At 48.6% G+C, this 16,398-nt stretch overlaps 1 protein-coding gene and 1 non-coding gene across 2 annotated transcripts in view; one reads left to right on the top strand and one right to left on the bottom strand.

Moving 5' to 3' along the window:
* The window catches only part of LOC143929303 (Wilms tumor protein 1-interacting protein homolog), a 67,077-nt gene that overhangs the window by 6,734 nt on the left and 43,945 nt on the right, over positions 1-16,398 (bottom strand). The window contains exons 3-7 of the mRNA XM_077453409.1: positions 16,301-16,368; positions 8,042-8,104; positions 4,269-4,399; positions 2,469-2,520; positions 684-752 (exon numbers count right to left, since the gene is read on the bottom strand). Of these exons, the coding sequence (XP_077309535.1) occupies positions 684-752; positions 2,469-2,520; positions 4,269-4,399; positions 8,042-8,104; positions 16,301-16,368 (383 nt within the window). The remainder of the gene's footprint in view (positions 1-683; positions 753-2,468; positions 2,521-4,268; positions 4,400-8,041; positions 8,105-16,300; positions 16,369-16,398) is intronic.
* Positions 5,733-5,925, top strand: LOC143956061 (U2 spliceosomal RNA). The gene has a single exon (XR_013269824.1). It is a non-coding gene; the product is annotated as a U2 spliceosomal RNA (small nuclear RNA).

The following is a 16,398-nucleotide window of genomic DNA, read 5'->3' as shown; positions in this document are numbered from 1 at the left end:
CAGGATTTTTAATGCAGAAGACATACTAGGTCTCTTTTGCATTAAAAAGGTACTTACCGGCCTGTCTGCACATGCAGCTCAGTGTAGAATTTTGACAATTCTATAATGACTGGACTCCTATACATGTGCAGCAGTGAAGTCACCCCAGCCAATGGAAGCAGCCGCAGATGGATGCCGTGAAGATGTCAGGAGCCGGTGTTCTGGCAGATAGTGTCCTGCCATCATATAGTGTCCGCCCCGTACTGTGCATGCGCAGTACGAGGCAGAAGAAGCTTCGGAAAATCTCCGAAGATGAACGACGCCTGTGCCGTGAGTGGAGGTGATAGCGCACCAGCCAAGCGGACATAGGGTTGGGAAAATTAGAGGGCCCCTCGCCACGCTTCGGGCTCAGCCTCGCCGCGCTCGGCTCTTTTATATTGCAACTCTATGTCCACTTGGATGGTGGGGATAGAACCTGGACTTACGGCGCAGGCGCCGTTCATCCTCGGCTATTTTCGGAATCTGTGTGTGCTGTACACTATCTGATGAGAGACCATATATGATAGGACACCGGCAGGGAGCTCTGGGACATCGCAGGGCTGGAGAGAAGGCGAGTATAGCTCTGCTTTAAGCAGTGAGAACGCACAAATGGGAAAAATCTATGAAGCAGATGGATGACCTTCTTGGGGTGATGATTAACTCACCTCACAGTGATAACACTCCACGTGGTAATCTTTGTCCATGGACACCACCCGGATGGTCTCCTCTGAACCCTGCAATACAAAAAAAAAAAATAATAAAAAAAAAAACACAGGTAAAAAACACAAGATGGAGCAAGCCCAGCCCCCAACATTCCCCAATATTAAGGGGGGGGGGGGGGGGGGTGGATAAACATTTCTGAACTGAAGGTCACACAGCCATTCACATCCAGCGGACTAATTGTGCAATGTGTCTGCCTCAAGGGGGCGACTCCAACCATAACACTGCATGTGGGAGGAGTTATGAAGGGCGAGCTTCGGGAGTCCTGACTGCCACCCAATAAGGAGGAGCCCCACACTGCAGAGATTAGCTTTCGGCACCGGCTTCCCCACTTCCCCATCCCTCTCCAACCCTCAATTAAAAAATGTAATTAGAGGCGTTCCGTTAACCGCTTCCTCCCTACAGGTCGTATATACGAGGCCCTATGTAAACACTTCTCTGATGAGAGCCCTCCCATCACAGTCACCGGCAGGGACCGGAAACATCACAATGAATACTTGTGGATGGAAGCTTTCGGATCATGTGACAGCCAGCCAATCACAGTGGTCATGTGACCTGAATACCCGCCTCCCAGCATTTAGGAGTTCATAAAGGGCCGGGAGGCGGCGGGAAGAGGTTAAAGGCTGCTCCACACAGAACCAATTCCAGTTTCCTCTGTCTCTCTTGGACTCTTATACACAAAATGATCGAGTGACTTGTGTCAGGCTCTCTTTTTAATTTATGCAGCGAGAGGAGTGAGACAGAAGATAATCTGGAAGATGTAAGCTGCTGCATGACCCTACACAGACACGAGATCTCAGCACTAGAGGGCTCACATGTCACTTCCACACAGGAAGGACCATCAGCAGGTCTCTCTCTCCTGCTCATGAGCACAAATGGGATCTGAGCCCTTCAGGCACTGTCCCTTTAAGCAGGTTGTGGCTCTAACCAGACATAAATGGGATCTCAGTGCTCAGGCGAGTTTCTTTAAGCAGGTCACATGTCAGCACTTGGGGGGGGGGGGGAACTCTCCTTCTCATGGACGCAAATGAGAGCTCAGCACTTTGGGCACTGTCCAAAGCGGGTCCTAATTCCACCCAAACATAAATTAGATCCCAGCTGGGGGCTGCCCATTTAAGAGAGTTGCATGTCAGCACTTGGAGGGACTGTCCCTTTAAGCAGGTCACATGTCAGCAGCCAGAAGGATGGTCTCTTTAAGAAGGTCACATGTCAACAGCCAGGCGGACCGTCCCTTTAGGCAGGTCACATGTCAGCAGCCAGAGGGACTGTCCCTTTAAGCGGGTCACATGTCAACAGCCAGAGGGACTGTCCCTTTAAGCAGATCACATGTCAGCTCAACGGCAGGAAGGACAAGCATGCCTCACTCTCCTTCCCATGGAATCTTTGTGTTGTTAGAGTCTCTGGGGACGGCTGGCTCGGGAACTATGTTCCTGGGAAACATTGCTTTAAAATTAGCTGGCGGTGCAGCGTCCAACATAAACACAGCCAGTGACGTCAGAGCTGTGACGGATCAGATACGAGGTGGGAACACTTCACATTCCAATTTCAGGGTGGGGGGGGTGTCTCTGGGGTGAGCACGGGATGCAGAGATGCCGGTAAGGCTCCGCACAGCCCTTAGTCTGGGGTCTCCCATCAGAAGTCACCACCATGAAAAGCTGACTCCCAACTGACAGCAGTCCGGGCGCACAGACAGGATCACAAGTACGTTAGGGAGGAACTCCGACAATTACCTGTGCCGGCAGAATCGGCTGGTTGCACGAGGCACATTTAGGTGCAAAAACTCTAGAAGAAAACAAAAGAAAAAAAATTACCACAAAAACTATACAGAATTCTGGGAATAAAATTTACATCTGAATTTTTAAACAGCAACACAAGAGCAGATGTCTGACTCCATCTATATGTATGGGAGGATATACATAACCGGACGTGAGTCTGCGGTCACCACACGGGGCATATAGCATACATCCTCACATACACAATGGTCATTCTGGCCAATCCATGTGAAGGACCAGGATGGAGAAAGAGCCTAAGATATTCACTTTAGTCATTGACCAATCACTGCTTCCTCCTCCACTATATATGATAAGACACAATGTTACTTTATATACAGCTTACTGATCCAGCATTGCTTCCTCCTCCACTATATATGACAAGACACAATGGGGGTTATTTACTAAAACGGTAGTGTGTAAAATCTGGTGCAGCTCTGCATAGAAACCATATCAGCTTCAAAGTTTTATTGTCCAAGCTTAATTGGACAAGCTGAGGTTAGAAGCCGATTGGCTACCATGCACAGCTGCACCAGATTCTGAGTGCTCCAGTTTTAGTAAATCTCCCCCAATGTTATCTATACAGCTTACAGATTCAGCACTGCTTCCTCCTCCGCTATCTGACAAGACACATGGTCAACTTATATAAAGATTACTGAACCAGTGATGCAACCTCCTCCACCTGAAAAGACATGCACGGTCACCTTATATGCAGCTTACTGTTCCAGTACGGCTTCCTCCTCTGGCATCGGGCAAGAGCACACTGTCACCTCTTATCTACAGCTTACTGATGCAGAACCGCTTCCTCCTCCACTAAATGTCCCCTTTTTTTTATATACCGTTTCCCCTAAAATAAGACCTAGTGTGATTGTCGGTGATAGCTGCAATAAAAGCCCTACCCCCCAAATAAGCCCTAGTTAAAGTCCTTGTAGGTCTTCTTTTCAGGGTAGGGCTTATTTTTGAGGAAACAGAGTAGGGCTTATTTGGGTGGTAGGGCTTATATTGCAGCCAACACCGACAATCACGCTAGGTCTTATTTTAGGGGAAACAGGGTATACAGCTCATTGGTCTAGCACCGTTACATCATTCATTGGCTAAGACATACACACTGACACCCTATCATATTACTGATCCAGAGCTGCTTCCTTCTCTGACAAGACATGTATTGTAGATAACCTTATATAAAGCTTACTGATTCAGGACCGCTTTATCCTCCGCCATCTGACAAGGAACACATGGTCACCTTATACACAGCTTACTGATCCAGCACTGCTTCCTCCTCCACTATCTGACAAGATACACACTATCACATTATATACAGCTTACTCATTCTTGCCTCTTCCTACACATTTTTCCTCTTTAGATTGCTAGTTCTGTGGACAACACTCTCTCTCCTGTACTACTGACAATATCTTTTTGCTATTCATAGTCACTCGTCACTTGAAAGGTTTTTTGTATTTGTATTATCTGCATCACTCCTTCTGGTTTGTATCCAGGTAGATGATGGTGCTATAATAACAAAGCTATCAGTTGACCACATTCCCCGCCATGAGATCATAAGGGCTTGAACAGGTCAGTGTTCAGGACTGGCCAAAGGTTATTCAAGCATCAAACATTCATGGGGGGGGGCACATTAAATAAAGAGCTGTGCCATGTAAATATGGTGTTTGCCCAGCAGTGTTTCATAGCAGTGCCTGAACCCTCCCTACCCATGCTCCACGCTCTCTCCTGTTCCCTGCGGTCAGCAGACGTTGATCTTACGTGTGATAATCTTTGACGCAGTAGATGTTGTTCTCCACATCTACAGTGAAGGGGACGCCGTCCAGGCACTCGTTACACACCACGCAGCGGAAGCAGCCAGGATGGTACGACTTCCCCAGGGCCTGCAAAATCTGAGAACAGACAGACAGGTTAATGTAAGAAGGCAGCCCCAAGCCAAGCAAAGGAATCACATGATGTAACGGCCCATCTAATAGAGCAGTGGTTCTCATCCTCAGTCCTCAAGTAAACCCCCCCCCCCCCCCCCCCCAACAGGCCATGTTTGCAGGTGCTTTAAATCAGTCAATGACTTGGACAGCTATGTTATCTAAGAGAAATTCCCAAAACATGGCCTGTTGGGGGTACTTAAGGACTGAGGTTGAGAACCACTGTAATAGAGAGAGTGGAGAGGAATTCCTAATAATGGGATATCTACACATTAAAGCTCCAATCCATTCCAAATTAAAGACCCAGGAGTTATCCCTGGTTCACACCAGTGTGATTTGTCATGCCCTTTGACAGTTCAAAAATCGCAAGTCGCACTCCGTTGCCAACAATGGAACCATTCAAATAGTTGCAACAACTTTGAAAAATGTTACCTGCATTACTTTTTTGCATTTTCATTGACTTCTGTTAAATGAAGTGGCAATGAAATGGCACATAAAAAAAAAAAAAAAAAAAAAAAAAAATTTGCACTGATCGGGTGGCTTTGAAATTACGCTGAAGTAGCACGATTTCAAAGCAGCACTAGTGTGAACCAGGGTTTGTTCTGCCTGTTTACTGGTTCATAGCAGAAAAAAGCCAACAGGTTTCAGAATGCCAGACAAACTCATCCAGCAGGAATCTTAGCTGTGTTTAAGGAGTTCAGAAAAGCTTGGCGATGCAAGCAGTGGCCTGGCTCATGGGAGGAGTTCTGCAAAAATCAAAATACCTTGAAGGTTTGAGGTCAGTCTGGAGGATTGGGCTTTCCTAGGTAGGCTGTATTTGCATGCAGATAACCCTAGGTAACACCTTCATGTAATGCTGAGCCTCCAAGATTAAAAGGACTGAATCAGGACTGGGCGGGGGGAGGGGGAGGGGTGACACCTTTCAGGGGTCTCAAACCAGCGACCCTCCAGCCATTGCAAAAATTACAAGTCCCATGAGGCACTGCAAGGCTGACAGTTGCAAGCATGACTCCCACAGGCAAAGGCATGATGGGACTTGTAGTTTCACAACAACTGGAGGGCCACCAGTTTGGGACCCCTGAGCTAGATAATGCTGGACGTCCTCCAGCCAGGAAATGGGGCAGGTGTTTCGTCATAAGGTGACCGTCAGAATTTGTAACAGCAGTGACGTTCTGTCACAGCCATCTTGATACACGCCGCACTCGGCTGCAGTAAGGATACAGTGAGAAGGCGGCAAGCTGACATATATTTCTACACCCACCAGAGTCTTGCATGTCACACTTATTTTTACCAGTTCTCGGCCGCTTCTTGGCCTTTTGGCTAAGATCAAGTGTAGTATCTGTTCCTCTCAGTTACCAGGAGGTGGCGCCAGGGGAGGGGACCCTGGCCTTCTGGCTTGGATTGTGGCAGCTTTAGCTCCGGTCAGTTTTTCGGGAGGGAACGTTTGTTCCCTTTCTCCCACCGGGGGAACGGCCTGTACTTCCCGAATGTAATTAGGTAGGAGTGATGGGAGCGAGGGTGAGACCTGATGGCAAAGGGTCTCACTAAGCTCCTGGATCTCCTGCTTCTGTTGAAAAGCCTATGGTGATGTGCCCCTGAAGTGGCAGTTCAGGGGTGCCTTATACTCACTGTGCTATGCACTTTGATATCTGTCATCTTGGTCACGTCACTATAAACACGACTATAAACACGCTTTTTTACACCTGCCTCTAGGGCCCGGCCTTTTGGCTAGGATCAGAGGAATTTTAGATTCCTGGCCGGAGGGCCTGGTCATTGTATTGCACAATAGCCACCTTTTCACTCTCCTCTTCATTATCCCTTTCCCCACTTTTTATTTATTTTATTTGTGTTGTGTGTCACGTTTGTCACTTCACGTTTGATGAGTAGGGTGTCGGCCCTCGGACCTATCCCGAAAGTCTTGTGGGAGGGTGGACATAGGCCTTCTGGCTTGGTCCGCCCTCTATTGGGTGGTCTCCCTCCGGGAGAGCCCCATAGTACCTAGTACCTGGGTGGGTCTGTTTCGGCAGACCTTCCGAAGAAAGGAGGTCGTCCGGCTTCGGCTGGACAGCCATGAGTCTGGAGCCTAACGCCCCGGGGGATCAGGGTAAGGTCCTTACTAATGGAGGATATCAGAACCCTTTTTAGTGTGTCACTCTTTATGTGTGTTTTGCACGTCATAGGCTTTTTTAAAAAAATAAAAAAATAAAAAAATAAAAAAACAACGTATTTTTACCAGTAAACTGAGCATATATATAGTGAAATACAGGATTTAGCAATCGGTCTGACCGTTTTGATATTGAATTGTAAAAGCAGCGGTGTTGTCAGATTAGCAAACCTGTGAGATCAGCAGGCTTGCCGCTGCTTTTACAATTCAACATCAAAACAGTCAGACAGATTTCTAAATGCTGTATTTCTCTATATAAAGCGGAGTTTACTGGTAAAAATAAAGTGTGAAGTGCGAGACTCCGGTGGGTGTACAAATATCTCCGCTTGCTGCCTTCTCACTATATCCTTACTGCGGCAGAGTGAGGAGTGTACCAAGATGGCCGCAACGCAACGTCACTTAAGTTACAAAAGCTGACGAAACACAGGCTCTGACTCGTTACAGCTTCTATTGCACATTATGAGAAGCTCACAGTGTGCAGTAAAATCAGAGTAAGCCATTTCAGTACAAGAGAGAGGAGTCTGTACAACTGTGCTAGACTGAAAGGAACGATGAAGGTCAAATTTAATTGTCTACAAGCCATGCATCCGGTGTCTGTTTAATGATACCCAGTAACAGGTTACCCTATTATTTTTGGGTCAGAGGGGAGCGATCCTTGATAGTGGGCCGTTTCTGTAGTCTAGGGAAGGAATTCAATGCTGGACCGCGTGGAGATGAAATAAGATACAGTCACTAAAACACAAGAACAAACATCCCCGCCGGCGAGAGGGAGCGCGCGTCTTCACACGACCGTGACTAAACGCTGACAAGGAGCTAGTGACTGCTAAAACACCTCGGGCCGTCCTCGGCAGGATGCGATTAAAAAAAAAGTATAAAAAAGACACAACGTCGCTCTTCGCATGCCGCACAGACATAAACAGCAGCCGAACAGGTCTGTGCACGTATGAGGAACTCGTGAGAGACGCGGTGCTGAGCCTGCCAGCACGCGACGTCAGCGAGGGGGATTAGCGCACTGATTCACAGCTTTGGAGGAAGTATGCGCCACTCAGTTCACACAGTTCATGACAACATGTCTGCAGCGCCTGGAGGAAAGATTATTTTCCTTCCTTAAAGGAATATAAAATCGCCTTTGCTACATAACGTACAGAGCCTGCATTCAGATTTACGGGGCCTGCTGTGGCTAGCTGGCATCGGGACACATTATCAGGACTCTTTAGCCAATAGCGTCCCAGCGTTAGTGGGCTCGTCTGCGCGCTCTCAATTAACACATGTCCTCGAAAGGGCGAGATCAGAGATAGTTTGAAGGTATTGACTGAGCAGCGCTGTGTGCCTTTAGCAGTGGGATTGCTGAAATTTGCAGTTCCTCGTGGGCGGGGAACAAGGTTGGGCTTTTGACATCAGACTATCCCGAGCAGAGACGTGTCAGTAGCAGGAATTGCACTTACCATTTCCATGATAAGATGGCCGCACACAAAACATTTGTCTGCTGTCTGCTGGAAGCCGGAATACTGCAAAGAGAAGAGGAGAAAATTGGGGGAAGGATTAGCGAGTGTACAATTCCAACCGAGAAATACAACCACACCCTACCCCAAATTTAAAATGATCAGAGCAAATGAAGCATGACGTCATGTTATTACATACATTAGGGGTGAGCAACCTTTGAGCTGTTGTGAAACTATAAGTCCCATGAGTCACTGCACAACAGACATCATTTTTAAAGGCTGTGGCATGATGGGAGTTGTAGTTTTCAACCACAGTTTAGGTAGACCAGGGTTAGTCAACCCAAAAACAAAAAATATATTGCAGTTTACCAGTTTTTAGAGGTGTTGACTGCATTAGTTTATAAGCTTTCAGTATTTTCATCCCCATTTTCAACTGGTGATCCTGCCAGTAACACACTTCCTGTCCTAGGATGACAACACTCGCTAAGGTTTCCATGGAGGGGGAAGTGTTGTCACACTAGGACAGGACTACAGAGCAACTCTATCTTCAAATCAGAGAGGGAAGGTGTTCTGTAGTCCAAAGGGGTATAAAGTGAGAACAATGTAACGGATATAAAAGCGGCACAGAGTATAGAAAGTGATCAGTTCACAAGATTTCAGGCAGGATCAACATGTATTTTTTGGACAGATAACAAAACGTTGTCAATGGTGTATTTAAAGTAGAATCCAAGGAGTTTGTTTAACCACGTGCCTACTGGGCACTTTTACCCCCTTCCTGCCCAGGCCAATCTCCAGCTTTCAGTGCTGTCGCACTTTGAATGACAATTACGTGGTCATGCAATGCTCAACCCGTATGATATTTTTAGCTTTTTCTCCCCCCACACAAATAGGGCTTTCTTTTGGCCGTGTTGGTGAGTTTACTTCCTCTTTCATTCCCTGCAAAGGTAAAGCATAATGGATTACTATGCATCGCATAGTAGTCCATTATGTGTCACTTACCTGACACAGGAGCCAGCGATGTCACCGCTGTCCCCTGTAGTCCGGCGCATCCATCTTCTCGGTGGGTCTCGCAGCTCCGCCGCTATCATTCGGCAAAGTCGCGATGACGTCACTCCCGCGCATGTGCACGGGAGCCGCCACGAGCGGCATCTTCGTCGTTGGCGGTGACGCACTCAGTGCGCCGCTGTCTACCCCGCATGCGCCATAGACAGCGGTGCCTGTCTTTTGGCAAATACCGTGTAGGTTTAGGAGACATTTCTGGACCTACAGGTAAGCCTTAATCTAGACTTACCTGTAGATCAAAGTGTGTTGTAAGGGTTTACAACCACTTTAGCACAAAAAAAAAAAAAAAAAAAAAAAAAAAAAAAAAAACCCACAGTGGTGATTAAATGAAAAAAGACCAAAAATTTTGAAAAGAAACAAAACAAAATTTTGTATAGTTTGTTATAACTTTGGTCATTTTCACTGATGTGCGCTGATAAGCGGCACTGATGAGGCGGCCCTGGTGGGAGGCATGGATGGGCAGCACTGATAGGAGACACTGGTGGGCACTGTTGGGACTGCACTGATAATCAGGACACCGATAATCCATGTCGATGTCCCTTTAATACAAGCTGGTTATAAGCTCTCTTCTCCCTTCGTCATGAGGTCAGCGTGAGGAAAGAAAAGCCAATAACTGACTTGTGTTTACATTGTCATTGGACACAGCTGATCACGTGGTAAAGGGTCGCTGTAATTAGCCCTTTACCCTGATCTGTGATCAGCCGAGCCCAAAGGACTGAGTAATCACAGAGCGTGACGCCTGTACACCACAGGGGACATGCGAGTAGCGCAATCGAGAAGAGATGTTCATGGACACTCTCCCGGCAAACTATGCCCGCACTGTAACCCTTTTTCGGTTATAGCGAGGGCAGGAAGTGGTAAAAAAAAAAAAAAAAAAAAACATCTATTTTCAATGCTTCATGCTTTGCTGTTGTCCCCAACTTCTGCCTCAGTCCAGCGCCCGCAGTCTTGTTTAGGGCAGAATACTCTCCCGTTATAGAATGATTCGGACTAGTCAATCTGTGCCCAACCTGCCAGTTACCCTACATCACACAGGCTAGGCACACAGTGCTCCAGGACGGAGCGGCGCTTAGACCAGCTTCACACTGCTGCGCTACCCACATTTTTTTTACGTATTTACCCGCGGTTTACTACACTTTCCATCGAGTTGTTCATTTTTTTTTTCCTTCTGAAAGCACCCCTGAAGTCCTCCATGCTGAATCTTTGGTGCGATTTCTGAAAATGAGCCAAAAACGCATGACCTAATAGAGAGTCTATGGGACCGCAGTTAAAACAGGCAAGAACTGTGAATACACCTATGCTGCGGCCAAACTGCAGCGCAGCAATGTGAATCTGGCCTTACATGCAGTCATGTCAATGCAGCTGAATACTGGGAGGAGAATGCCCGCCCCTTCGTTGCCACCACAGGGAGGGGTCATCACCTACAGTGCCTTGCAAAAAGTATTCACCCCCCTTGGATTTTTTTCCTATTTTGTTACATTACAGCCTTTAGTTCAATGGTTTTTTTTTTTAATCTGAATTATATGTGATGGATCAGAACACAATAGTCTAAGTTGGTGAAGTAAAATTAGATAAATCTATACATAAAACTTTTTCAGAAATAAAAAACTGATAATAATTGGCATGTGCGTATGTATTCACCCCCTTTGTTATGAAGCCCATAAAAAGCTCCGGTGCAACAAATTACCTTAAAGTGGTTGTATACTCATTTTTTTTTTACTTTTACCTACAGGAAAGCCTATAAGGCTGTGTGCGCATGCACACAAGGGGATTCTCGGCTGAAAGACCGGCAGTGGCCGGACCCGGCCGGGATGAAATCTCCCGCGTGCATGCGCGGGAGTGATGATATTGCGGTTTCGGCCACTCACAGCGCCGGAGCCGCGATACCCGGAAGAAAGCTCCCTCGGCGTGGATCGGACCAGATGTCGGGGCCTCGTTCTAAGGTAAGCATTTCATAATGAGCTAGTATGCGGTGCATACTAGCTCATTATGCCTTTTCCTTTGCAGGTAGAAAAAAAACAAAAAACAAAACATCTGCGGGTTTACTCCCGCTTTAAGAAGTCACATAATTAGTGAAACGATGTCCACCTTTGTGCAATCTAAGTGTCACATGATCGGTCATTACATATACACAACTTTTTGAAAGGCCCCAGAGGCTGCAACACCTAAGCAAGAGGCACGTTTTTGCGTTTTTTTTTACCAGTGTGGTTGCTTAGCAACCAGCTATATACAATGTAAAAAAATGAAGAAAAAAAATAAAAATAAAAACGCAAATCGTGGCAAAAACGCGGTACTTGCGTTTTGGATGCGGGTCCATTGACTTCTATTACATGCAAAACGCTGCATTTTGCATGAAAAAAAGTCCCCCGACCCTTTCCAAAAATGCAGAGGCACAAAAATGCATTGATGTGAACATGTTCCATAGGAACCCATGTTAGATCAAAAAAAACGCATTAGTGTGAATCAAGCCTAAGAGGAATGGACCAATCAAATGCATCCTTCCCCAGGGCTGCTTCCCACAACCTCATTGTGTGTCACTGCATTGGAAAAGTTCCCCCACCCACCACTTTTCATGCGTCGCCTCTTTATGGTCTCATCACTGCACTGCAGCCCAACCCAACCCAAATGTTGAATGTTGCAATATGTGCTTCTGTGTGCGTCCTGCTGTGGGAGAGCCTCTCAAGGGAGGAGGGGGCGGCGGGGGGGGGGGGGGGGGGGTCAAACTGCTTCCGATTGGGCCAGCTCTGAAAAAGACCATATGACAAACACACTTGCACTGAAGAGGGCACAGAATGGCCTTTATTTACTGGCAAGGGAACATGCTCAGGGATATTCATACAAATATGATGGAAGGTTTCAGGTCTGTAGACAGGTCCTCTTTGTCTAAGTAGAATGAAACTTCCAGGAAAGTGTGAGGAGCTGCCATGTGCCAGGAAACGCTGAGCTGTCACCCAGTCACACCACCGGCCGCCCAGAGGGATATTTTTAAATGCCAGAAGGTTGGTGAGTCACTGAAGATCAGATCTCCGATCATCTGGCAGCACAGTTCTCCATCCAGAGTGATGGGGGGGGGGGGGGGGTCAGGAGACCCCCCACATTACAGCACAGAGCAGGAGAGCTGACACTCCACCTGGGAGTCATGTGACCAGCAGCTTCAGAGACAACCTGTCCCCCCTCCCAACATTGGCACAATGATCTAACCAACATAAGGGGGGACTCCGCTGAGTACTGAGGATTTGGCTCAGTAGTTTCAGGTTTCAGTAGTAGAAGATCCGTCACAAACCGATGTCACAGCTCCACATAACACTGCGAAACCAATTTATCACACCAGAAAAAAAAAAAAAAAAATTAGACATATAATCACCTTTAATTACCTAATTACAGCAACCTGACCCTGAAAAACTGACCGGAGGCAAAAATTACCACCGTCACCGCGATAAATACCATCATGGCGACACTAGTATGGAAAATCATTGTGGGATACAAAACGCCCCAAATGTTCACAATTATCCTGCAACAATATTAGTGGGCCGGACTGAGATCAAAAAAAAAAAAAAAAAAAATATATATATATATATATATATATATATATATATATATATATATATATATATATATATATATATATATATATATATATATTATATATATATATCCCTCCTTTCTCCCCCCATTTCTAACCCATTAGGCCCCTCACCTTACCTCTTCCCCATTCACACACACAGGGCTCAGCGCCCCCCACAAACACGGCTCAGAGTCCTTGCCCCCTTCACCACAGGGCTTGACATCCCCCCTAAACACAGAGGGGCTCTGTATCTCTCTCCTCCCCCCCCGCCCCCCCAGACAGAAGGCTCAGAGTCTCTCGTACCCCAACAAACACGAGGCTCGGCGCCCCCCACATACACACAGGGCTCCATGTCCTGGCCCCTATCCCACACACACACACACACACACACACACACACACACACACACAGCTCAGTGTTCTCCCCCTTAAAAGCACACAGAGGGCTTAAAATCCCCCCCCCCACGCTTGCTGTTGGCTTGGCACCCCCCAAAAACACACAGGGGGCTCAATGCCCCCCCCCCCAAATCACAGAGGACTAAGTGTCGCTGTCCCCCACAGGGGGCTCAGCATCCAAACCCCCCCCCCCCCCCAATGGCTCAGTGTTGCCCCTCACAGAGGAGTCAGCATCCCCCCTCCCCACAACCACAGAGAGGGCTCAGTGCCTTTGTCCCCCCACAGAGGAGCGAGCATCCCCCAACCACAGAGGGTTCAGTGCCGTCGTCACCTCCCCCCCCCCCCAACCACAGAGGGCTCAGTGTCCCCCAATCACAGAGGGACCAGTGTCATTGCCCCCCCCCACCACCACAGAGCGTTCAGTGCTGTCCCCTAAACCCCCCCCCCCCAACCACGGAGCGCTCAGTGTCGTTTTGTCCCCCACAGAGGAGTGAGCATTACCAATACCTCCACCCCGGAGGCCTGGTGTTGCCCCCCACACAGGGCTCAGCATCCCCAACCACAGAGGGATCAGTGTCATTGTCCACCCCCCCCCCCCCAGAGGGCCCAACATGCCCTCCCCCCGAAGGCTCGGTGTCGTTCCCCACACAGGGCTCAGCATCCCCCAACCACAGAGGGATCAGTGTCATTGTCCACCCCCCCCCCCCCCCCCGAGGGCTCAGCATGCACCCCCCCCCCAAAAGGCTCAGTGTTGTGCCCCAAAGAGGGCCCAGCATGCCCCACCCCCCCAACCACAGAGGGCTCAGTGTTGTGGTGACCCCACAGATCCAAGGCAATGCTCACGTGCCCCCCCCCCAAACACAGGGCTCAGTGTCCCCCCTAAACACACACACACAGGGCTCAGTATCCCCCCCCCCCGTCACATACCCGGGTTGGATAACATATAATCCGCTCATTTCCACAAATAATGAGTCACCGGCCACAAGTTTCGTTAACCCCTCACCTCCCACCGCAGTGCCCGCGGCTCAGAGACAGCAGTAATAATATCGGTCGCCTCTGGAGCCGCCAACAAAGGAGCATTGTTTACCCGGAAGACACGCGGCAGACAAAACCAGTAAAGCCCGTCGGTGTCTGTGCCCAGATGTGGGCGAGATCACTGCTTTGTCAGCCGAAATACCAGCTGGGAAGCCAATGTGCCAATGTTCACTTCCTCCTCTCTGGGGCCCCATGTAACCAACCAATAGGGGCCCCACACACAGATCGCTGACCCATAGCTGAAAACTAAAGGAAGAAATAAACCAGAGGCCGATCACTTCTGAATGTTGTATGAAAACGATTACAAATTCATTCCAACCAGGTGGATAAAAGGAAGGCAGCAAAGTGTGGCCCTGCAGCACTGGGGCCCCGGGCTAAGCTTCCACCAGAGTCCTTTTCCCACTCCGTCCATGTCTTTGTGAGGTTGTCCCCTGCTGTCCTGGAGTGCGTGTGATTGGGGGGGGCACATCTTTATACTGTACAGGAAGAAGCCCGGAGGAGCAGAATAGGGAGAACTATGGGTGAGGAGTTCAGATTCATCGCTGGGGCCCATCACTGACACCTCCTACTTTACTGCCTGCCTGGCACAGGAGCTCCTGGCTGGGCGAATGGAATGAGTTACTGGCCCCTGAGGCACATCTGGGCCCCTGTGCTTCTCCAGCTGTGGGGGACAAAGGATTATTCCTTGAGGAGTAAAGAAGCCAATAGGAAGTGTTCTCTGGCTGACGGCTTGTCCCTGGGAATGTCTGTGCCCTGGGGCCTGGGATAGTGAAATGACCTGTCCTGCCCCCTTCTATCATTTCCCATCCCACGACCTCCCTGTGTCACAAGGAAGACAAATTCAGAATCTGTCAAATCTGCCCCTGTGCTGCGATCTGCAATGCCCTCCCAGCTGGGACACGCTCTGCCCCCCGACAGCCAGACTGCAAGCTGAAGCAGTGCCCCACATGCCCCCAAAGCTGGTCACTCTCTGTCTGCAAGCCGCAGCAATGCCTAACCACCACCTCATAGCCAAGACCCACCCTACCCCTGCCAGCCCAACTGTGAGCTGCATCGGTGTCCCCCATTCCCCACGTTGGGCACATTGTCTGCTGCAACTTGCACCCCCCCCCCCCCCCCCAGCTGAGACACACTTGGCCCGTCAGCCTGACTGCAGCATTAACCCCTCACAGCTGGGCACTATCCACCTGCACACTGCAGCAGCAACATATCCCATCCCCCCCCTCCACATCTGGAGACTTCCACCTGTGAGCAGCAGTGCCCCACCTTCCTCACAGTTTGGAACACCCTCCCATCTGTAAGCTGCAGCAATGCCCCCCACCAACCCCTAGATAAGACACGCTCTCCTCCTGCCAGCCAGACTGAGCTGCAGCAGTGCCCCCAACCACCCCCCTAGCTGGGTACATTGTGAGCTGCAGCAGTACTCCTCCACTTCCCCACCACCCCCTTTGCTGCAGCTCACAGATGCACAGTGTGCCCAGCTATGTTCTCCACCACCCACAAACTGGGCACGCTGTCTAAGCTGCAGCAATGCCACCCCAAAAGCTGGGCACCCCCCGCAAGTCAGACTGTGAGCTGCAGCAATGCGCCCCTCCCCAAAACACACCAAACTGGGCACACTCTCCATCTGTGAGCTGCAGCAATGCCTCATCCAATAGAGATGCACCGACATTTCAGCGGCCGAAACATAATTGCCCGAAAATGGGGTTATTGGCATTTTGCTGATAAGAGAAAAAAGGTGCTGAAAACGCAAGCGATTGTGCATCGATTTCACTGCGCTTATGGTGTGCTTTTCATGGGTTACATGACTCAAAAACCGCATTAAAAACATAACAGGTGAGTTATTGATGCATTCTTGTTTCATTTCCAATGCATTTCAATAGGGAGGTGCGATTTTGGTGCATTTTTTTTTTACCTGACCAAAAATGCAGCAAACAAAATTTTTTAACACCACAACGGAAGCGCAATGGGATGCATTTTGCTTGTACTAAAAAAAAGGTGCCAATAAATGCATATCCATTTAAAATTCACAATATGAATGAGAAAGTTGAAAAATAATACAATATATATTTTTTTTTAAAGTGTATTTTACACACACACACACACACACACACACACACACACACACACACACACACACACCCCCCCCAACATTTCCACCTCCAATCCCCGGCCATGTACACACCGGAAAGTGGCCGCACTCACCAGGAAATCTTCCTCGCAGTAGACTTTTCCGTTGACGTTGTAGAAGGCCTTCCCCCGTAATCTTCTCCCTGATGGAAGGAACACAAAGATGGATCAGT

The sequence above is a fragment of the Lithobates pipiens genome, unplaced genomic scaffold (assembly GCF_037356315.1).
Source record: "Lithobates pipiens isolate NorthernLeopardFrog02 unplaced genomic scaffold, aLitPip1_a1.2 Scaffold_10, whole genome shotgun sequence".
NCBI classification, from domain to species: Eukaryota; Metazoa; Chordata; class Amphibia; order Anura; family Ranidae; genus Lithobates; species Lithobates pipiens.
The sequence above is the reverse complement of the archived record's forward strand: the minus strand, read 5'-3'. Positions and strand labels throughout refer to the sequence as shown.